Source organism: Amblyomma mixtum, chromosome 3 (assembly GCF_055824585.1).
Source record: "Amblyomma mixtum isolate Tamu chromosome 3, ASM5582458v1, whole genome shotgun sequence".
In the NCBI taxonomy this organism is placed as follows: Eukaryota; Metazoa; Arthropoda; class Arachnida; order Ixodida; family Ixodidae; genus Amblyomma; species Amblyomma mixtum.
Genome location: NC_143014.1, coordinates 95,283,532 through 95,306,283, shown reverse-complemented (window position 1 = coordinate 95,306,283; position 22,752 = coordinate 95,283,532). Strand labels below are relative to the sequence as shown.

Here is a 22,752-nt window from a genome sequence, read left to right as displayed (position 1 = left end):
TGCATGTTGGAATGTACCTATCTGGGTATTCCGGAGAGTGGAAGCAGGTACGGGTAGGTGTTTGTCTGTAGCCGTCGCCATGTGTTTGCTTGAGCTTTGGTCACAGACTTGTGCTTGGGTGGATAGAAGGTCCGCGGCAGTTGTTATGCTGATGTAATTTCTTGGTAAGTTTCGCTCGCTGTATGTCAATTGCCACTTCTCCTAATGAAGATCCTGTGATCACTTTTCGCACTTGGAGGGCTCCTGCTTGCAACACTCTAAAACAGCTTAACAAAGTGAACGTCGGTAGCGCTTAAGGGTAACCTTCGGTTTCTCATACTCATTTTCCACAGGATTCTGCTGTCTCGCAGCAAAGGCAGCATTCAGTGCACAGCTTGTGATGTGGTGGAGCCAACCTAACTGACCGAAGCCTTCGAGTGCATGGTCTTCCCCTGGTGTGCTTCACTGTTTTTGTAGCAGAAACCAGTTGTGCCAAAATTTCACTGAGAGGTTATTTTATGTACAGTATACTAGTAACAGAATTAGAACTCTTATGATAGGCCGTACTTTCTTTTAGAACCATCTGCTGTAGCTTCATTGTGAAGCAGGCAGGCCTAGCTACACCTAGAGGGAGGTGCGCTGCCAGTGTTCCGGCTGGCAGCACATCACTGCAAGAAGCACATCATTAGTGTGGGTGCAGTGTATTCTTGCTTCAAGGATACTATCATTTTTTTATATAGAGCTATTTGGCAACCCCTTTTGAGCTAAAAATATCAGATCAACTGCAGTAGTATATTTCAATAGAAAGCATATTCACTTGTCACTGATAAAGTGTATGTGACCTTGTGATTCAGGTCATATGCAACGTGAGAGTATAAGCTACATCTGTATTTTTAAAAGTCAAACATGACATATGTCACCTGATAGTGGTGTTTGCCTTGAAACGCATTACCTGATAACTGAAATGCATTATCTGAGATCTGACAGGCATCTGAAGAAGCAGGTGAGACGTATGATGACATGGTAACCATTTTTTTATTACTTCTTTCATTACTGTTGAAAGTGGTATTTGCTTGTAAATGCATTATCTGACATCGCAGCACATGCATGTAGATGTGACAGGCATCTTAAGAAGCAGGTGAGACTTATGATGGCGTGGTAACCATTTTTTTTTTTTTTGTGACTTCTTTCATTACTCTCGAAACTGACTTTCCATCAAGACCTCTCGAACCCATGTACACAATATTACGTGCTGCTTTTTGAAGTCATTTGTGGGCCGCAGTAGCCTGTAAAGTGTGTATTCACAAGATTTGCTTGTTTCTTTTTAGGTGGTATTGCGGCTCGGCAACACTCTGTGGCTTGATCCTCTGGTCATGCGGGAAAAACTGCCTTTTGTCAATGCAGAGATGACTTTTGGAAATGTGCGCACCACCCTTATCAAGGAGGGTTTCGCTTGCACTAATGAAAACCACATGGAGAGCCTGCGTAAGATGGCTGCTGAGGCAGGAATAACAGTACCTCCTCTTCCAACAGGTCTGTATGCATGTAGCGTATTTGCCTAAATAAGAGCATATAAGGGCATACCTAAATAAGGGCACATCCAGATCATCTAAAATTAAGTCTCATTCCCAGATTTCTCTTTTAGCATCCATGTTTTGGCCTCATCGGCAAGTACTGGTGGGATACATCAGTTAGTATATACTTTCGAGCCCACTTATAATGGACACTTGCTTAGTAAAAGCAGAGACGAAGTGACCGTCGCAATTTAAATTAGGGCTATGGCATCGCATGCCGATAGAACGGACTTCTGCGGAGATAAAATTACGTTACAGCAAACATGCAGATGCCCTGAACTCCCATGCCAGCATATGCTGCACAGTCTTCGTCTTGGTTCTCCATGAACATCGATACTGCTTTCGCTTTTCCCGCGAAGCTCAAGGAAAGGGCACGGGTTATGCAAAAATATATATAAAAAAAGAGTCTGCCGCTGTTGCACATCATCTCTTATTTCGCACACTTAACTTTGGGGCCCGCCTGCTTTGGTAAACAACCTCATGACAGAAGAGGAGTGGCATATCTGTCACTTGGATTGCCAGCAGTACCTATGGTCCTCTTCATACATGGCACCACCCAAGAATCTTTTCTTGGCAGGTCATAAAAAGAGATCTGATTTCATTCTGTGTTGTAGAGTGTTCATCAGTTGTGCCAATCACCACCTATGCATGCACTAGTCACCTATTCCTTTGAAGCCGATTAAACATTACAAACTGGAAGAGCTTGCATGCCTACTTTGCTTCACAGACATCAGCGCTGCATACAAGCTTCCCAAAAAGGTCCTTTCTTTTGCACTGCATCCATGCTAAGCTCGCCAAATGCTTCTGTGCTCTATTTGGCCCCCAGAATTGACTCTAGCAAGGCTACAACTTCAACTGTATGGAACGTTTCCTGTGCATGAAAATCAGCCGTGCCTGCTTCATTGAGATGCAGTATCAGCGGGATCTTCAGCAAAAGGCTGTCACCAGTTAGCAATCAACAAAGACAAAGCGTAAACCCCGTAGATTCAGAAATGGCATTATTTGCGGGTACAGATTTCATGTCTGGCTGATATATGCCCAATGATTAAGAGTAGGTGTGTGTGAATACCGAATAGTAACAAAGTTATTGAAAGATGCGCTGAAGTGCTCATAAACTCTCATGCAAAAAAAGCAGCTGCTGCACATGACCCGGTAACAGCTTTTCTCTTCGGGCCATGGCAATGTTCCAGCCATAGAAAAGTTTTCACTTGGTACTTGTGTTGCCGTCATAGCCAAGTATTTCATAGCCATGCTGCACAGGTCAAAAATGCTCTGCTTCTCTATTTTTCTCTAGTATGCAAACGATCATCATCCCTCCTTTAAACTGGGTTTCGAAGATACCCTTGGAATTCAGTGTTGCCTAGTTGGCGGTTGTTTCTTCCAGGTGGCATTGCAAGTTTGTCAGCATTGTCCAATATACTGGCGTTGTGCTGCTTATCTGCTGTTGATGTTGGGGGCTCAGCACAGTCACTTAGTGGTGGTGTTGACTTGTGCAGCTCAGTCCATGCAAGCCCCTGAAGCCTTGTTTCCTTCAAACAAAAGCTTCAAACGGCGCCGAGCCTGCCACGAAATACTGTCTCCAACCGAAAATTCGGACCTGGGATTTTCCGGACATGCTTGATTAATCGGACTTTTCCGTGGCACCGCAACAAGATAAAAAAAACAAAGCTCCTGAAATTTTGGACATACCGCTACTAACCTCTTGATTTTTCAGACCTTGTTAGCACTCGCCGCCAATACCTAAGCGATTGTATAATGTGCACATTGGAACCTTGTTAATTCAGATTATAAGGGAGATCGAAAACTTAATCAACCAAACGAAATTCAATTTAAAAGGGAGCCTCTTAAATGGTGGGGCTGATATTCTCCGTGAGTAGGCATATTGCGCACTCTTTGTTTCGTATTCATGCTGTTCTTGGACGTCATCCACCGCACAAAATTGGAACAGTAGTCACGGTTTGCGGGACAAATCTGTGCCAAGTCTTTCATTCCAAATACAGGAATAGGTAGCAGCGGAGTGCATAGGAGGCATACAGCTTCACGGGGGCGGCAAACGGAAGGAAATGGTAGTGCTTTCAAAAGGAGCTAGGTGAGCGTACCTGAGGCAAAACTGTCAACAGCTGGCATTTTGATGGCAAGCGCCTCTGATTATACACAAGCCTCCGCAGAGTGCATATCGCAGGTTGCAGTGCCAATTTTGGCTCTAGCCGTTATGCCTAATCACGAAGGCCAGTGCAAACAAAGCACTTGCTTTGGCTGTTTGTCGGTTCTTATCCTTTCGCCTTTTCATTCCGGGCTCTTCATACTGTGGGCACAGCGCAGTTCCCGCTACAGTGCATTCACTTTGTACCAACCCATGTATTCGTTGGCGGCATGGCGACGGCGGTACAGCCATCGCATGCCGAGCTAATGAAAACGGTCTCCACGCGTCGTCTGTGTACACGACACGCGCCGAGGTTTAGTCATGGGGAGCTTCAGAATGTGCACAAAACATGACTTCTTCCTCCTGCGTATTGGCAATAAATTAGCTATTTTTTTCACTGAACTTGCAAATTTTTCTAACGTTTTCGCAGTTTTTCATATTCGGTCACACAGAATTGAATACTACGTATTCAATTCGCAAATCAAATAATTCAAGAGCTTGCTTTTTGATTCACATTCAAATTTCAGTGCACGTTAAAGAACCCCAGGTGGTCGAAATTTCCGGAGCCCTTCACTACGGTGTCTCATAGCCTGAGTCACTTTGGGACGATAAACCCCCATAAACCAACCATCATATTCTAGTATTCACACACCCCTAATTAAGAGTCCTTTCATTGCTTGTTGCACTATGCCTAAATGCATGGTTGCCAATCGCCCCATTGATCGTGACATGCAAAAACGTTCCAACTAGCATCCAAATTTGGCCAGGGTGTTGGTGACTTGTGGATACTGCTTACGCAATACACCATTAAAGTACACCTTACTGCTGTTGTCTAGATTATGACCAATCCACTTACTGTGAACATTCGCTTTTTTCTTCAGTGTTTCTTTCAAAAAGCATCCCAGCTTATTATTACCTGGCTAATGCTTTTGAAGGCTGCAGTTTTTTTTTTTTTTTTTTTTTTGTGCAGTCATGGGATAAAACAGTTAAATTATGCACAAATAGTAAGGTTTGTTGTCTTTGTTATGCTATTCGGTGGGACAGGAAATCTTTTTCTATATTGGAGGGCTGTGATCTTGCCATTTTTAAGGATGGTTTGCACAAACTGTGGCCCACCTATGTGTGCTTCAATGAAGCTCTACTGCTGTGTAGTGGTCTTGTGCAAATATTGGGCAGTCTTTAAGGTGGGGGTCCTGAAACTGAGTTCCATGGAACCGTTGAATTCCTCAAAGAAGTGTTTTTTGGTTTCCCCTAAGCACCCAAGTCCATGAATGCTTCAACCCTTTGTGGTCCTACCTACTTTGCGGCCATTCCAGTCCGAAACTATTTCGCCAGTTTTGGGTGCGGAGAAAACTCTATGCATTGTTTATTTTTGTGCTTCTCGCTCAAGTCCTTGAAAGGTACTTGGGCAGCATGTGGTACCACTCAGAGAATCCACCTGGGTGCAGTCCTGTATTCCGACTGGCAGAAAAAAGCTGTTTCTTCCTGCCTCTTTTTGTTTTTCAATCACTGCAAGCAACTCAAACCTTGCTGCTTTGCCCGGAGGTCTATGTACGAAATGAGCCCTCCCATCCCGCTGTTCTTCTTAGTCCAAACATGCAGATGGACCCCGCGCCGCGGTGGCTCAGTGGCTATGGTACTCGGCTGCTGTCCCGAAAGACGCGGGTTCGATCCCGGCCGCGGCGGTTGAATTTCTTTGGAGGAGAAATTCGAGGCCCGTGTACTGTGCGATGTCAGTGCACGTTAAAGAACCCCAGGTGGTCGAAATTTCCGGAGCCCTCCACTACGGCGTCTCTCTTAGCCTTAGTCGCTTTGGGACGTTAAACCCCATAAACCAACCAGCAGATGGACCCCACTTCCTAGCGCGGGCCCTCACGTCGCCCACCAGCTGCTCGAAAAGGTTCCGGTGGTACTGCACCGGAGCAGCCATTACTAGAGCAGTCTTCTTCATCGCTGCGACCGCTTGGTTCAGTAGAATCGCTTTCTCCGTCATTTGGTGGCAGCACATAGTTTTCTTCCTCACTAAAGCCATCTTTGCTTTTGCTAGAAGCTTGGAAATCCTTCACATAGAAAGTACTTGATGAGAACGTACCCATGCTCTTGCTGCCAGCGGCTAGGAAACAGAGCCACAGAGCACTCGAGTGTGCCAAGATTTTAAGCTACTAAGCACTGCTCCCTAGTGTAATAAATGCAAATATCGAGAAAAAATAAAAGTTTATTCACCCTTTAAGAGATGGCACATCATGCGTAGTGAGAAAGACAGGCAATATTCCACCGCGAAAAAGTTTATCAGGCGGTGCCCAACTGCAGACTGGTCCGGCTGTGTTATATTGTCAGGAGGGGCCAGACTAGGGACCGCAAAAAGTTAACTCTCACCATTCCTTTCACCCTCTTTATTTCGGGAAAAGCCGCATTGGTGTTGCCTATGGCAGACTTTTTCTACACTGCCAGGCATTATTAACTGAAAATGGATATTTTTTGATGGGTCGTGTATATGCTTGCTTTTTTTTATGCTAGGCAGGAAGTGAAAGACATGACAGTCTGGGTTTTTTAGCACCCTTTTGAAACGATCAATGTTCCCCAAGAGGTTGAGAGTTTTTGCTTTGGGTGCTGATACAGAAGGCATGTGTTAACTCGAACTCTTATATCTCTTAATATAATCTCTTTTAAACATAGTAACCTAGTGAGGACTGTTGCTTATCTCTGCTTGTCTCAAAACGTTTTGTGATGAAATTTGGATATCTCAATCTTGCCTCTGGTTATAACGAAAGTTCGCAGTCAGTAGTTTGCATGACTCGCAAGTCACGCTGCAAACCAGCAAGTAGGTTCGTGCTAGTGTGCTGCAGCGCGTGCCGCTCTCCACTACCACTCTGTTCTTACTTTGTGGGATTATGTCGGCGACAGTTGATGTGTGCTGCTTCTTTACGTGGCATTGAAGCTTGGAGAATTTATGTCATAGACGCATCTGAAGGACAGGGTCTGTTTCTTAGGGCTATTACAGACAGGCAAATCAAATGAAGAGACATGCGGGAAGGAGTGGGCACTGCTGACCCCTTGGGTAGCAACACAGTCTGAGCCATGATGCACACAGCAATGACTGCTGCCACATTGTATTACCAATACAAGCATGTGCTCTTTGGCAGCTGTTTCTTCTAGTGTCATTCTGCTGTATGGGACTGCTATTATTATAATTGAGCCCTTGGCTTGGAAATGGAGTTTGCTCGGCAAAATACAGCTAGATATAGACCGTTTACAGCACGCAGTTCTTTTGTTTGAGACCAGATGGCGCCACAGGGTCGTAAGTCTCAACCTCGTAAGTCGCCGGCATGTACGCAGTGGCGCAGCAGCGGAAATATCTCGAGTGGCTACCGAATGTGTTCTTTCTGCGAAGATGTGGAAAGGCAGAGGAAATAGTGCACTGCACGGTCTCGGGCCAGCCCGAAAGCCCGGGCCCGGCCCGGCCCGCGGGCCGGGTCGGGCCGGGACGTGATTTATATTGCCGGGCCTGGGCCGGGCCCGGGTCTGAAGTTGCGGGCCCGGGCCGGGCTCGGGCTTAAAGCTGCGGGCCCGAGTCGGGCTTGGGTCGTACAGAAACGGCTGGTGTCCGACTTTTCATTCGCTATTGCAGAGTGAAGTGCACAACTGCGGCATTGAAGCAGCGACACGGATGAGCTATGGGTTATAGTACGCGCCGAGAAAAAAAAACTTAGCTTTATTCATTGACTTATTTATTTCCTTATTTCCACGCCGCGCTGAAGAACGAGTAAAATTCAACCGGCTTTAATTGGCCATTGATCGTTCTTCATCCCAAAACATACCTATACACTACTAGAAATGCATTCGGGAAGAACATATCAGTTTAGGACGTTTATAATCTTTAAGCACATACCGTGAAATACTCAAGCCTTTTAGCTTTTCGTTTCTGCTGAAAGGCGACCAGTTCGGCTATGAGGTCAACATATGAGATCGCGTTCACTAAAAGAAATGTCATCCCACTGCTTCCTAGGCAGCTTTAACATTTATACTTCGCGGGCGGCAGAATATAACTGATTAAAATCAGGGGGGAACGCAAAGTAGACTCCTAAGAGTGTATGCGGCCCTTTTTATTTAGCTCTCGGTACTTCTGAGTTTATCTTTGCCCACCTACACGAGATCACTGTCCAAAAGACGGGCCTGGCGAGCACTACTCTTCATCACTTCCTTCTGGGTTAAAAAGAACAAACTTTCTGAAAGCCAAACTGCGGTTTCAGAACCTTTGTCGGCCAGTTTCTTATCGGTGTAGTAGCGGTCTATTTGCTCAGAGTGAGCAGTATACCTGAAGCGTTACTGTGAAACGGGCCGAGCCGGGCCCGGGCTGGGCTTCACTCCGGGATTCACGGGCCGGGCCGGGCCGGGCCGGGCTCGCTAGAGCGATAATTTAGCGGGCCCGGGCCGGGCCCGGGCCGGGCTCGGGCCTCAGATTGAGGCCCGTGCAGTGCTCTAAGAGGAAATACGTGCTGTGTTGAGGGTTGCAAGAATTGCAACAGTGTTAGAGGTGCAGGATGAGATCGTTTGTGAGCATCACGGAACCGAACTGCACAAGGATGTACTGCCCTTGTTCGTGCCCGTTCGCCATGCACCACCCTTTCCAAACGGGCAAACGCCACAAACACGTCGCCAGCGCTAGATAGCCAGTCTAGAAAGAAAGTTTTTGATTTTATTTTTTGTGCAAGGTTTAGCACAAATAAGTTCTGTAAGTCTCAGAGATGATGTAAGCTCCCCACAGCGTCTACTTTTAGTGTGGCATGAAATTTCAAACGTACAATCGCCACCGTACGGCAGTGACCACGTGAGACATGCCAGTGCTGCCATACATGTATGGCAGTGGCCCTCAAAAGTGTGAATCTGGTGCATTTTACTTCTATATTTCTAAACGATGATTGTCTTAATGTTGAAAGCTCCTTAAATGCTGCTTTGTGCTTTGCTCTTTGCAGGAAAAAAAGAAGGAAATGATACTGACTGTGCTGATGCCACTGTTCGCCGTCTTTGTTCATCATACCTTGACTCAAGGGATTTCTGTCATGTGTATCTTTGGAAAGTTGTTTCCCCATCGCAGTTTTATGTTCAAACATTGAAATTCAACTCATGGTAGGTGGGACATAGCTTTCATAGTGTATTATTGCAGGTGATAAATGTAGTGCTTGAAAGTACAATTTAGATACTTACAATGAATGTAACCGTCATGTGACATTCATTTGTTGTATCCCAGTGAAGAAAGTTGACAAGCATTCCTTGTTGGATTTGTGTGGCACAGACTTCTGTGTTGCACTTTTTTTTGCGATGCACACAAATCGCCATCAGTCCAGTGAAGTTCTCACAATAGTTGGGGCATTTCCATATCACTGCTTCTTTTTGGCTCAGCTAGAAAACTCCACCAGACCACACTCATGGAACAAGATGGCCCATCAGTGTCATGATGCATGTGTCATGATGCATGTGTTTGAAATCTGTCATGTGAAGGTGTTTTGCCTGTGGGCTGTTTCAACCGAGCAGTTTCAAGGGATTAAAGATCACTTTTTATTCATTATGAATAAAAATCAGTACTACTGCCGAACAACTAGCCCAACTTTCCATTCTTTTTCATGACTTTTTATTATGGCAAATGACAGTTAGGCATGAAATTTTGGCGAGCAAGCATTTTTGACATTTTTACATGCACTGAAATCAGCCCAGTGATGTGCGATTTGAGAAAAGCGAAGTCATGATGTCTCTCTGTTGGCAGTTGGTGATGCAGAACTTAAGAGGCTGCTTGTTGGTGTGTGACGGAGGCGCGAGCCAACTAACTTCTGCTATCAGATATTTAAGCCCACATGATCACAGATGCTGCAGCAGGTTGAATGTAATGTTATGTAGATGCTGTTGCTGGCTGAACCAGAATAAATGGTAAACAGTGGCCTTGAATTAATTAATCATGCTACAAACTGGTTTTCTTAGTTCCTTTTCATGATTACTATGCCTGTAGGGACCTTTCAAAGCAAGAGCACTAATATGCTGAAACTTCTGAGCCTCTATCCTGTTAAGGAGTTTTATTTAAATTTGACTCATCCTTGCAGTGTGTCGTTACCTTTTTTCTAGCTTCTGGGAGGAAAGCTGTTGTATGTTTTGAGTATGCACAATATTGTACTATTAGAGCGTGGTTCTGTTAATGTGGTCTGTGAAGGGAAATAAGTTGAAAGCACAGTGCATGGCCTAACTTTAGGTTTCAAATACAGTGGAACCCTGCTGTTATGCTTTTCACAGAACTGTGGGTAAAGTACCAGCCAAGAAACAGTAGCCGAATACAGCATGTAAAAAATTTTACATCATTGTGTACTGCATTTTTTTTTTCTCTCTCTTCCAAGCGCAGCATGCTTCTCTGGAATTCGCTAGGCTTTAGGCTCTCATGATCGTTCTGCATGTGCAGAACATCCCGAGCACCTCTTGATGGCTCTCAGTCTGCCTGACCAGCTGTCAGTGGAAGGGAAGCAGCTGTGTGGAGGGAGCATGTGCACTATTGTTGCCGTGGCCGCTGTAATTTTGCACACTCTTAGTCTTCTGAAGAAATCTACATACAGTGACAGGAAAAAAAGCTAATGGCAAAAACAAAAGCCTCAGAGCCAACCTGCACACTCTCATTGTCTTAGTGCCTTCAGTCATATTCACTCACGTCACAACAGTGATGGAACTGCACCAACAACTGCAACTAAATACGCACTGGATGTACTACAGAGGGCATTATGACTACTTATATGCTTCAAAGGCAAGCACATAAATTTTTAATTGATATTTTTCCCTTCCTAAGCGGCTGCGGTGGCTCAGTGGTTATCATGATCGGCTGCTGATCCGAAAGACGTGGGTTCGATTCCAGCCGCAGCGGTCTCATTTTGATGGAGGCGAAATGCAAGAGGCCCATGTACTGTGCGATCCACATAAAGAACGCCAGGTGGTCGAACTTATCTAGAGCCCTCTACTATGGCATCCCTTATAGCCAGTGTCGCTTTGGGACGTTAAACCCCTTAAATGTTTTCCTTCCTTCTCATGACACACCTAATCAATGAGTAGCATTCAGTTTTAAGGCAATGCATACTCAAGGTCCACTTTTATTTGGCAAGAAGCATCGCAGTTCTGTGGCCTACTGGTTGTGTGCTTGCCTTGCTGTCTGAAGGTCCTTGGTTCAATTCCCCGCACCTTCGGCAGGAATTTTTCTCTTTGCTAATGACATGATTGGGTGTTTTCTGGACAACTTTTCGTGGCTGCAGACAACGACACTTGGTTTAGCAACTGCGAAAACGCAGCACCTGGGGACGTAACAGCAGGGTTCTAGTGTTCTATTAATCGCAATGATCCCAACTGTTGCACGTTGCTGTCTTGTATTTTGCTACACTTGCCATGTTTGCATGCAGTCCCTTGTGGTGTGTTTTACAGCTTGGATCAACTCGAGGACGACATTCAGAAAGCTGTGGAACGACAGCAAGTTGGGCAGCTAAGAGGTGTGCACGTTGGAGTGTGTTGCCTTGCTCGCTACAGCAATGATGGGTGAGCAGCCAAACTTTGATATCTTTTTCAGATAGGTACTTCTTCCAGTCAACATTTTTAATTTAGCGTACATAAACACTACAATTTTAAAGCTGCCGTAGCACCGTCCAGTGTTTTCAAGTTTAAGAATAGCTGAATTGTTAAATTAAATGGCTAATAGTTTAAATCTGTCACTCATTCTTGAGCCTCGTGCTCCATTTATAGGCATTAAGTTTAAAAAAAGTGCAACATTCGGGACAAATTAACCTTAAAGATAGTGGCTTTCTCAAACTCCAAAAATGGGATTCGCAACTCATACATGTGCAATATGTTGGTCTTGGTGTTCGGCACATGGCCACTGCAAAGCATGATTCTGTACCTTATGTAGACGCCTATATGTGCATATACGAGGGGGTACCCAAAAGAAACCGGACTTATTTTTGTTTGAACTTATTTGTTCACATTTTCAGCACAGACCTTCAATATCCTTCAAAGTACTCTCCACTTACAATGATACGTTTGTCCATTCTTTCATTCCATTTTTCAAAACATTGTTTAAATTCTTCTTTTGTGATGCTTGACAGTCCCTCCGTCGTTTTTTTCTTCACCTCAGCAACATCAGCGAAACGCTTTCCATTCACCTGTCTTTTCATTCTACGAAACAAAGAAAGTAGCACGTGGCAAGGTCGAGTGAGTATGAAGGTTGAGGAACAGAGGTCATGCCATTTTTGGTCCGAATTTCTCGTAGAGACAGGGCTGTGTGAGCAGGGGCATTGCCATGGTGGAAAAACCAGTCACCCGTCTGCCACAAATCAGGCCGCTTCCACCAAACACTGTTGCCCAATCTTTTCAAAACATCCAAACAGAAAGCCTGGTTAACTGTCTGACCCTGCGGAACAAATTCTGAATGGACGACTCCTCTCAAGTCGAAAAAATAAACCAGCATTGTTTTGAGGTTTGGTTTCCCCTGACGAGCTTTCTTGAGGCGAGCTGAATTTGAAGTTTTCCATTGGCATGACTGTTGCTTTGATTCAGGATTTAATTCAGGAACACTTGAGTTGTCCCCATAGCATCGTCCTTGAACGTCTTCCTGAATATTTCAAGAGTTTCCGTTCCACTTTTTCCGAGAAAAAATCAGAATTTCACCGGCCCACGCTGTTCACGAAAATCAGCCATTGCAAAAACGACACTCACACAAAACAGTCGTCACTCTAAAACTCTGCCTAAACTAGTCTGACCTCATACAGCGACGGCACTCGGCTTACTGACTCTGAAATGTTCGTTCTATGCGCTCCTAGCGGCAAAACGCGGTACCACAGAAGCTGCGCCGATTCAAAAATTAGTCCGGTTTCTTTTGGGTACCCCCTCGTATACTGGTCTAAAACTGGCTATTCTGAGCTGTCATTAAGCCAAACTTAACATGCTGAAGGCGAGAAGAGGATGATGCAGTTGTGACTTGTAATATATATCTGGTGGACCCTCATGACATTGAGACCATGTTATCTAGCCAGTCAAGATGTTGGGACACTTAGCATGTGGACTTACGCGTGGAAACTGGGGCTAAATATATGGATGATATGAATTGTCTCAATGATGTTTAATATTTGGGTCTGTTTTTTGTGGTTGCCAAGGTGAGCTCATTGTATTGAGCAGGGCAACCTGAAAACGTATTTAATTTTCTTTATTCAGTACCGTATTTACACGATTGTAAGTCGACTCGAATGTAAATCGACCTGCCCACATCACAATTCCAAAAAAAAAAAAACTACTTGGAGGTCATTTAAACTTGGCCTTTAATAGTAGAACGCGAGAGTACTATCCTGTGGCCTCCGCTTATCACCAGCCGCTATCGGCTGCCACACGTGGGAGTGCCTGTGAGCACATTCCAGAACAAAAATGTATTAGTCATTGGACTACTCGTCCACACTTGCACCATAACCCTCGCTAGCGCTGCCGTCGTGAGCGCTGCTGCGGTCCCACAGCTCGTCGTTCTAACATCGTCATGCAGCGAAATCCTGCACTTCGCAAACAGCCACATCATGACATCGCGTGGAACAGCTGAAAATTTTGCCTCGTTGTAGCTGCCGCTCCTGAATTTTTTTAGTGCGAAAGTCGAACTTGCGGCCCAGCGCGCAGTTCGTTTCTTCGGCATAAAAAATGACAGACATCTTGAATGTAGCCGTGAACAAGCGCCGGTCGCTTACGAGACCTGGAGCACAAATGACGAATGATGAAGCACTACATTAAAAACTTGTGAAACGCGGCTGGCAGTAGTCGAATGCGTCAGAGCCAGAGAAACTAAGCGTGAGCGGCGTCGGCTCTTCCGTCGACTACCGACACTCCCTGGCGCCGCTGCGGTTCCGAGTGGGGGTGCCGCCATGATTGGAACAGCAGCCCTTCCATCAACTACCGACGCTCCCTTGGGCGCCGAGTGCATGGTTGAAAGTAAACACAAAAAAAAACACTTGGATGACGCCTTTAAGAGTGGAATGCGAATGCGTTATCGGTCCGCCGCCGCTTATCAGCCTACGCAATCTGCGGCCACGTGTGAGGAGTGGATTGGTGCTGGTTTGCTGCTTATCGACAGCAACCATCGACTGGCCGCCTCACGCGGGGCGGGGATGTCGTTTCTGCGCGTTGACATAGCAGCTGCTCAAGGCCAGCACCAAGAGCCATGCGACGGAGCCGCCCAGCAAAAAATGCAACCACGCTTATCTCGTTTGTCTCGCCTTTATAGTGCGATGCTTTGGTTTCGATTGTAAGTCGACCCCCCCACTTCGGATTTTCAAATTTTGAAAAATAGGTCGACTTAAAATAGTGTAAATACGGTATATCTGTGATACTGTGATGCCACGCAAGTCTTCTTTGTCTGAATACAGGAGAGAGTAACACATTATTTGCACATTGAAACCTTGAAGATTAGCTGTTGACACTTTGAGGGGCTTAACTGCAAATTTTGATACTTGGTAAATCTGGTAGTGAAAGTGTAAGTTTTAGTTCAGTTTTTATTTAAGAAAAATTTTTCATATTTTTCAGATGGTACCGTGGAGAAGTTCTCAAAATTCATGATGATGAAACAGTTGACATATTTTTCCCCGACTATGGCGACACGGAAACCTGTAGCAAAGATCAGCTGTTAGAACCAGCTACTTGGATGATGCTGCTGCCATACCAGGGCATCTCATGCAGTTTGGCGGGCATTGGCCCACTAACTGAGGAGTGGGACCCTACAGCTCAGTCCTTGCTCGAAGACTTTGGTTATGATGAGAGGGACATAAATCGTGTACTCTGCCTCAGGGTAAGTAGCCATATCTCAGTTCGAAGCTTGGAATGCCTTTAGTGAAACAGGCTGCTGCTTCTGACTACCTTTATGGTTAGGTGCTAAATTACTAGTTTGATGTGTGCTCCTTTTGTGTTGCCTGCTTTCAAAAGAGCCACACTGTCTCCAAGGGCGTCCGCAGAATTTTTTGCAGGGGGGGGCCCCGTTGGTGCCCCGGGGGGGGGGTATGTTCGTAGCAGAAAGGCGCTATTTGCGGAGTAAATTTATTTATTTATATATAAATAAAAATTAAACAAAATGCACACATGAAAGAAAAATTACAAACAGCAAATTAAAGCGCGGCTAGGAGAGGTACATTGGAGTTTATCAACGAAGAAACAACTAAAATTAATAAAAATGCAAAAAGATGCTATATCACTTCGTGGAGAAGAGTGCTCAGTCTTGCTGCATACGGGTTCTCGACTCACCCGGATTGATGACCAGCACACAGCACAATATGTTCACAAACACGCAACTGCAGTCACTCAGTCAGTCTTCCTTGAACAGCAACTGTAGGCGCCTCGGATTTTTCTGGGCGAATTGCGTAATTACACGTGTGATAAATTCACTTCTGTGCTTCATTACACGCTCTCGGTGCACACTCATCATACACATTGATTGGAAAAACTGTTGAACGCGTACGTTGAAAACAAAAGATGACTATATATACAACGAAAACTTATTTACAAGATAAATGCACGCTCGCAGCTTCATACACCTCGCTCCATCTTGCTTGCGCATCCGCACAGTCGAGCAACCGCACACACACTGCTCTCCGCTCGTCGTTTTCTCGTCCGCTGTCTTGGTTGTTCTCAGCTTCGCTGACAACCGGCCACTAAAAACACCCAAGCACAAACACAGAGGCGCGCACACGTGCAAGGGCTTACTTGCCGCAGTATCCCCGAATGCGCACTTTGGGGGTGAAAGGAACGCCGCGCAACTTCCGAGGGGAAGGGACACTCGCCACTCCAGTCGGAAAATTTGTTTTTGTGTTTTTATGGGGTTCAGAGCCCCAAAACGACTCAGGCTATGAGGGATGGAGTAGTACAGAGTTCCGGGTAATGTCGACCACCTGGGTCTCTTTACCATGCACTGACACACACAGTACATGGGCGCTGTTGTGATTTGAGGCCCAGCCAGAGGTGACAGGCGAGCCAGGCAGGCGCCATCGGGCTGCGTTGACCAAAGGCGCTGGTTTTCGCAGAAGACGCAAAGAACGCTGGTGTGGGGGCGCCTCGGGAGACTGCGTCGCCGTGAACAAAAGCAGCTAATCCCCTTTGCCGGAGATTCTGAAAGCGGCGCTTCTACCGAACTGCGCTACCCGTGGATCGGAGGAGACAGCGAGCGGCGGCGGCGCCAACTCATCGCCCGCTTGCCCCTGAGCAGCCCGACAAAGCGGGGGTGGACACGGCTGATTTTACCTTCCCTCCTTAAGAATTCATCGGTGACCGGCGTAACGATAGGCGAAAACAAGATGCCCCGTGCACTGTCTGCCTCCGTGTCGCTATCTCTCTAGAGATCAAAGAAACAGACACCCATCTCAAGGCGGCTCGAAACACATGCTCGCCGGTGCCGCTGTATGTCTGGAACAGGTCGCCCTTCAGTAGAGCTAACGATGGCGTGGTTTGAAAACGGCGGAACGACGCACGCCCGGACGCGGCATTTCGCAGATGTGACCATGCGGGGCTGCTTTTACCCTTTTGACTGAGCGCACCACCGCCCCTGGCGTGCGGCCATCACTCACGGTTCGAGTGAGTGATTTTCCAGGGGGGTGCAGCCGCCCCCCCTTGCCCCCCCCTCCGGACGCCCATGACTGTCTCTGGAAGCCATACACAACTAGGTTGTACACTTGCACCTCAACACTAGTGTGGGTAGCTTTTGCCTTTAATTATATGGCTCCTTGCTACTATATACCTGCCGCCGCGGTGGCTCAGCGGTTATGGTGCTCGGCTGCTGACCCAAAAGACGCGGGTTCGATCCCGGCCGCGGCGGCTAGAATTTCTTTGGAGGAGAAATTCTAGAGGCCCGTGTACTGTGCGATGTCAGTGCACGTTAAAGAACCCCAGGTGGTCGAAATTTCCGGAGCCCTCCACTACGGCGTCTCTCATAGCCTTAGTCGCTTTGGGACGTTAAACCCCATAAACCAAACCAAACTATATACCTGTTTATGCGGGGCAGAAAGTTGTGTATTAGCCAAGAAACCCTTAATTGAACAAAAGGAAATGTATTCTTTGCCAGGGAGGTTGAATTCAAGGTGCCAGGTGTTGCAGTGTGAGATGTCGCAATTCAAAGTGATGTCTGCCAATTCTACGAAACTGAGCCAAAAGGCTTAACCTGCTACACGTTGCTACAGTATAATAAAATACAAGTAGTGTGGGCAAAACCTTCAAATAAGCGTACAATTAAACCCAGATATAAGGAAATGAAAAAAGTGTGATTTTTCGTTACATGCAGTTTTTGCGAAAAGACTCGAAAGGACAAGGCAGAATGGTAACTAGATTAAGAAATAAACGTGGGGGAAGTTACCTTGAATATGTTTACAGAAAACAGCATTACTTCAAGTCATAAACGTAGAGAAGCGTTTCATGATCACGCTGATAGCGCAACTGTGGCAGCAGCCGCCACCACCTCTGCTGCGTAGGGTGCCTGGTTGCCCGTTCGCCTCTCTTTGTACACTCTTTGGACACCCTTTGTACCACCCCGCGCCGCCATTTCCCTCTCACGGGGGCATGTTGGGTCCCATGTGCCGGTCGCATACTGTGTGCTGTGCGGGAGTGAAGGAAAAGAGGAAGTGGGAATGAAAGAAGACAGAGAAAGAGGGGCCGTAATGAAGAAAATGAAAATTCTATTTGAGGAAAGGAAATTACGCAGTAACTGTCTCGCATATCTCGGTGGACACCCGTCATCCATTTGAAAACGTCAGCTGCGCTCGTCGATGAGTCACCCCGGGTGCTGGATGTTATGCCGGCAGACGGACGGGAGAATGAGCCATTTAAGGCTTTCGCCTTAAGGGGGGACACCAGTCTTGAAAAGAAAATTTTATTAATTTAGTCGTAGCTATGAAATTTTCAGGGCACATGTATTTTTGTGTGCTGATTCTAAATGTGTCATTGAATTTCATGTAAAACAATTCCTTGAGCACTTATGCACTTTTTATGCAAGTATTTTGCTGAGAGTTTTGAAGAAAATTTTCTGCAGGAAACTCGCTGAAATGTATGCCATTGGGTTCTCTTGACACCAAGGAATACAATAAGGGTAAAATTATCATCCTGGCTCTCATAGAACTTGAGTAATAGGGTACTGAAGCTGCCACTTCAGAAACAGGAATACACACTTTCCTTCTCATTTCTGAAGCGATAACTACTAAACTCTATAACTTAAGTTCTATGATGGGCAGGAAGACAATTTCACCCTTATTGTATTCCTTGGTGTCAAGAGAACCCAATGGCACACATTTCAGCGAGTTTCCCGCAGCAAATTTTCTTCAAAGCTCTCCGCAAAATACTAGCATAAAAAGTGCATAAGTGCTCAAGGAATTGTTTTACATGAAATTAAATGACGTATTTAGAATCAGCACACAAAAATACTCCCTGAAGATTTTGTAACTGTGACTTCATTAATATTTTTTTTTTTTTTTTCAAGACCAGTGTCTCCCCTTAAAATGTTTATTGAGAGGTCTTCTCTATCGTATGGGTGGAGCCTCTAGCCTAGGGCCTCTATAGAGACTGCAGCAGCTCTCATCCGGTCCACCACACATTGCTTTTGTTCCAGGTTTGAGCTGGACAAAGCCTCCTCCTATTTCTCCTGTGATTGGTTTTGTTTATTCACTGCTCCGTGATTGATTTTGTATATATTAGGGACTGCCATGTTGCTTTGGCAGCTCCATGAGGTGGGATATAGTGCGACCACCTCCCCGCAGAGTGGCCATGCGGCCCTGTATGCTGTTGGATGAATTTTGCTGAGGGTGTGTAAATAAGGTCAAGTGTTTGTCTTGTGCTGCCTCCAAGCGGTTGCCTGTTCCTTTGTGAGCTGGCTGTGAGGTAGAAGTAGGGTCATCCTCCACCCTCAGTGTTGTTCCGAAATGTCGCTATGTACCGGAACCGCTGGTCTGGGCTCTAGCAGGTCCTCAGCAGCTCAGTTAGTGTATCCTTGAGCTACAGTATTCACCACACAGTTCCCAGCCAGGCCGTTGTGTCCTGGTGTCCGTATAGCTTGGTGCTTACCGATGTCGGCTGCCGGCCCCTGCCATAGGATTTGGAGGGCTGCTTTGCAGATCTTACCCCTAAGATAGTTCCAGCAGGCTGCCTGTGAGTCCATTGGGAGTTCATTGGGCGACTATTGTGTAAGGAGTGGCCCTCCTGAAGTCGTTAACCATCACAAGCACAATGGTGACTCCCTCCGCTTCCAATGGGTTGTCGTAGTTGACGGTGATGCTGGTGATCTCTCGATAAATGTGTTCGACCACCGAGGCTACTGCTTCTCCAATTCCCGGGTAGCTAGAGGCATCTACGTAGACCATGTGTGCCCTTCTGACTAGGTGTTTCCCCAGGGCCCTGGCTCTTGCCTCCCTGCGCGCCTTGTGTAGTTCGGGTTGGATGTTCCCAGGCAGTGGCTGGGAAAATTAGAAATTTATATCATCAAGATTCTACTGTATTTGGCGGCTTCATGTATAGTTATAGTGTAAATTGTATAACGTATAATTGCTTCATACAGCTGCACAAGTATTCAGTATTATTGCAATTAGTCACAGCTGACTGAGCTTGGCATCAGTGTTCATTCCACAATAGTACTTTATAGTAATGACACCAAAACAATGTCACACAGCCATTTCGCCGCTTGCCACTGCCGACTGGTCTGTTTTATGTCACTGCCATGCCGGCACCATGTTGGCACCATGCTGGAATTGTTGGGAAGTACTGACGTGACCCAGAGCACCCCAATCACTCTTGAGAAAAAAGTTGAGTGCCTCAAGAGTCTTGAACAGAACGCAAAGCTCAGAAAGAGCCAGCTAAATGTGCTGTCGCCTGTGACCAGCCGAAGATACTATTAGAAATGCCCTCTTGGTATACAAACAAGTACTATATTTTTCAGCATACAAGTTGCATCACACTGCAGATTGCTGTTTGTGAAATGTGCATAAATTTTGCCTGCCGTGATAGTTTATAGTTGGCATGATGAAACGCCAGTGATAAATCTGTGTATGTCAACAGGGGAAGGCTATTAATTCGAACTTTTTTGCCTTCATAATTAGCAGTATTTCAGTTCCTCTCATTTTATGTTCCAGCGTGATAGTATATCTGTGTCACAGTAACATATTTCCGAGTGTATGGTTGGTTCATAGCTCTAAACATTCAGAAGCATTACTTGGCTCTCAAAGCACATGGTGGCTGAGGCCTTTCTGTGCAGGCACATTGGTTATTCTGGATCTTAGTTTCATAAGAAGCATTAAAGGCTCTTTCAAAGCTTGCAGAAGGGAAAAAATGTGTTGATGTCATAATCTCGCACAGTTTTCGGTTACGGCAAAAAATAAAATGTGTTAGTGTTGCATCATCTGAGTTTTGTAGAAAAAAAAAACTTGACCTAACACTGAAAAATGTGGTTATATGCAGTCATGCCCTGCATTCCACTGGTATTTGTAGCCTGTGTGTATATTCCTCTATTTGTTAACACCATTGTGGGGTAGCAAACCATTACCCTACCTTTCCTTCTCTCATTCTCTCTCACCTACGAAGAGCAAAGCTCAGTGGGGTGATCAAGCAGAGTGTGAGAGCTGCAGTGGCAGAGGCACGCATGTGTAAACAGAAGGCAGCATGCAGAAGTGCAAATGATAACACTTCTTGGAGTGTCTGTTATATGTGTGTGAGGCAACAAGAAGCCAGATGTTGTGGCCTTCAGACCTAATCACCTGAATCTGGGTGTATTATGGTCTCGTTTTGTGGTTGCAAGCTGTGCAGTCATGGACAAAAGTTTTCGGGATGCGGTTTTGCAGGGGGAAAAAAAAAAAACCTGTTTCTGTGCGGTCGGCCAAAGCAAGTCATTGAAAAGTACGGAATCGCAAGGGTACATGCGTACTCCATTTACAGAAAAAGTGTCAGCTGACTGATTAGTGAGGCAACACAGACATAAATTTTTTTCCACAAATGTGCATCCTGCAGACTTTTATCACGAACAAAAGTTTGGAGAATGCAGATTCGTGGAGAAAAAAATTGCAGCACGGTCAAGCACAGGAGGTCATTGAAATGCATAGAAGCCTGAGGAAACATGCATGCTCCATTTGCTGCAAGAATACTATCTGCCTGGCTAGCGAGACAACAGGGAAATAAATTTCTTTATGCAAATCTGCATCCGGCAAGCTTGTCCATGACTGTAAATGACATACTTGCAGTTATTTTGCTTTTTTCATGTTTATGTTAGACCATTTAATTGCAGTGCAGGCGCCCAAGCATGTTAACATGTTGTGTGTGTGCATGTTTTATTAGTATAGCTGGTTTTATGTGTTACCTCTTGCATTTGCTTTCCAGGTCGCAAGCAGAAGTGCTGGAAGTCACCCTGGAAATAATCATTATGAGGTGTTTTTGTTTGATGGATGTCATGATGGGAGGATCAGCATAGGTGATCTGCTTGTTGAGAAGGGGATTGCCGTCCGCACAAAGCTGCCTGAGCTGGATTTTGATGTTGACCGTCCCCATGCATCATTTTTTGAGGTAGGAAATCATTCCCTACAAACAGTGCATTGTTGTTTGAATTCAAGTCTCTCTTGCTTTGACCCATAGTTGAATTTCAAAAGAAATACTTCCTGTGGTTGCTGTCTAGTCTTATATACATGCTACAAGGTAGTCAAAATGAAGAATTTCATATTGTGTAGGTTATACTACAGTCGACGACCGATTTTTTGGACTCTCTAGGGACCGCAAAAATGACCGAAAAATCAGGCAGTCTGGAAAATCAAATTTCACCGAAAAAAATCACCAACTTATTACAAGTATGCCGGAGAAAGCGGCCAATTGTATTGCACACATTCTAAAGCTCCTCATGACTATATTTCGCCGCCCGACATACCGTATACACGCGTCCTAGGGCCGCACTTTTTTCCAGATTCGAGGGCCAATTTTTGCGATGTGTAAAAATTTTTTTTTAAGTAAAAACACGTTATCCAGGGAATGAGTGACATTTATTCTACGTTCAATTGTCACTCGCGGAGTATTTCGATTCTTGAGCTGGTGCTGTGCTCTGGTGCACGCTCATCCCAAAAGAAGCCGCGCAGCATGTCCGCTGTCGACGCGTAGCCGTTGTTCCGAAATTCCATCTCATAGAGGAGCAGCTCTTCGTCCAGTTCGGGTAACTCGCAAGGCTTGCCTCGGAAAGCGCACTTTTTGCAGCTTGTGTTTCTCTTTTGGTTGCACCATCATCGGACGCACTTCTCGGCCACGTCGAATTTCCTGCCCGCCGCACTCTTACCGTGTTCAAGAGCTAACTCCCAGCCGTGTAGCTTAAGGTGCTTGCCCATCGCGCTAAAACTGCGAAGCTCGGCTCGGCGGCAGCACGCGAAAGCCACAATCACTACTATTACTGAGCGCGCTAACACGCCACAAAAGGCTAGAGATGGCGATACCAATGCCGATGTAAATAGCGCAAAATCGCGGCGAAGAAAAAAGTTGATGATGATCATGGCCTCGGGCGCCATCCATAGACGGCACTTATAAGCTCCTGTGCGCGCGCCGTGGCCGCCGCGATCTGCTCCGGCGGCGCACCCAAGCGCGCTTCAATCGCGATCAAGCACTCCGCAATCGTATTCGCGTTCCGTATTGGGGACGAAAGACTCAGCACAGATGAGTTCCGTGAACTCAGACTACGGTTCAATTTCGTGCGGTGGAAGACATTCAAGAACAGTACGAATTCAAAAACACGCGAGCGCAATGTGCTGACTCGCGCAGAATTTCAGCGTTGCAAGTTAAGAGGTTCCCTTTAAGCTTGCATTTTCGTTTTGTTTCATCAAGTTTTCAATCTTTCCTGCAGTTTGAGTTAATGAGTTTCCACTGTACACATTATATGGCGGCTTGGGTAGTGGCGGCGAGTGCGAACGAGGTCCAAAAAATCGAGTGGTCAGTTGCGGTGCGTTCGAAATTTCAAGCGCTCTTACACATTGGCTCTGTGGGCGATGTCGTGGTGCCGCGAAAAAGTCCGAATAATCAAGCAGGTCCGAA

General features: G+C 45.9%; 1 protein-coding gene across 3 annotated transcripts in view; it reads left to right on the top strand.

The window, feature by feature from the left end:
• Positions 1 to 22,752, top strand: part of LOC149351019 (putative ATP-dependent RNA helicase TDRD12) — a 162,724-nt gene that overhangs the window by 112,608 nt on the left and 27,364 nt on the right. For all 3 annotated transcript variants that reach the window (XM_089580208.1, XM_089580209.1, XM_089580210.1), the window contains 5 exons: positions 1,308 to 1,512; positions 8,670 to 8,823; positions 11,140 to 11,250; positions 14,266 to 14,527; positions 21,070 to 21,252. In XM_089580208.1, coding sequence (XP_089436334.1) covers positions 1,308 to 1,512; positions 8,670 to 8,823; positions 11,140 to 11,250; positions 14,266 to 14,527; positions 21,070 to 21,252 — 915 coding nt within the window. The remainder of the gene's footprint in view (positions 1 to 1,307; positions 1,513 to 8,669; positions 8,824 to 11,139; positions 11,251 to 14,265; positions 14,528 to 21,069; positions 21,253 to 22,752) is intronic.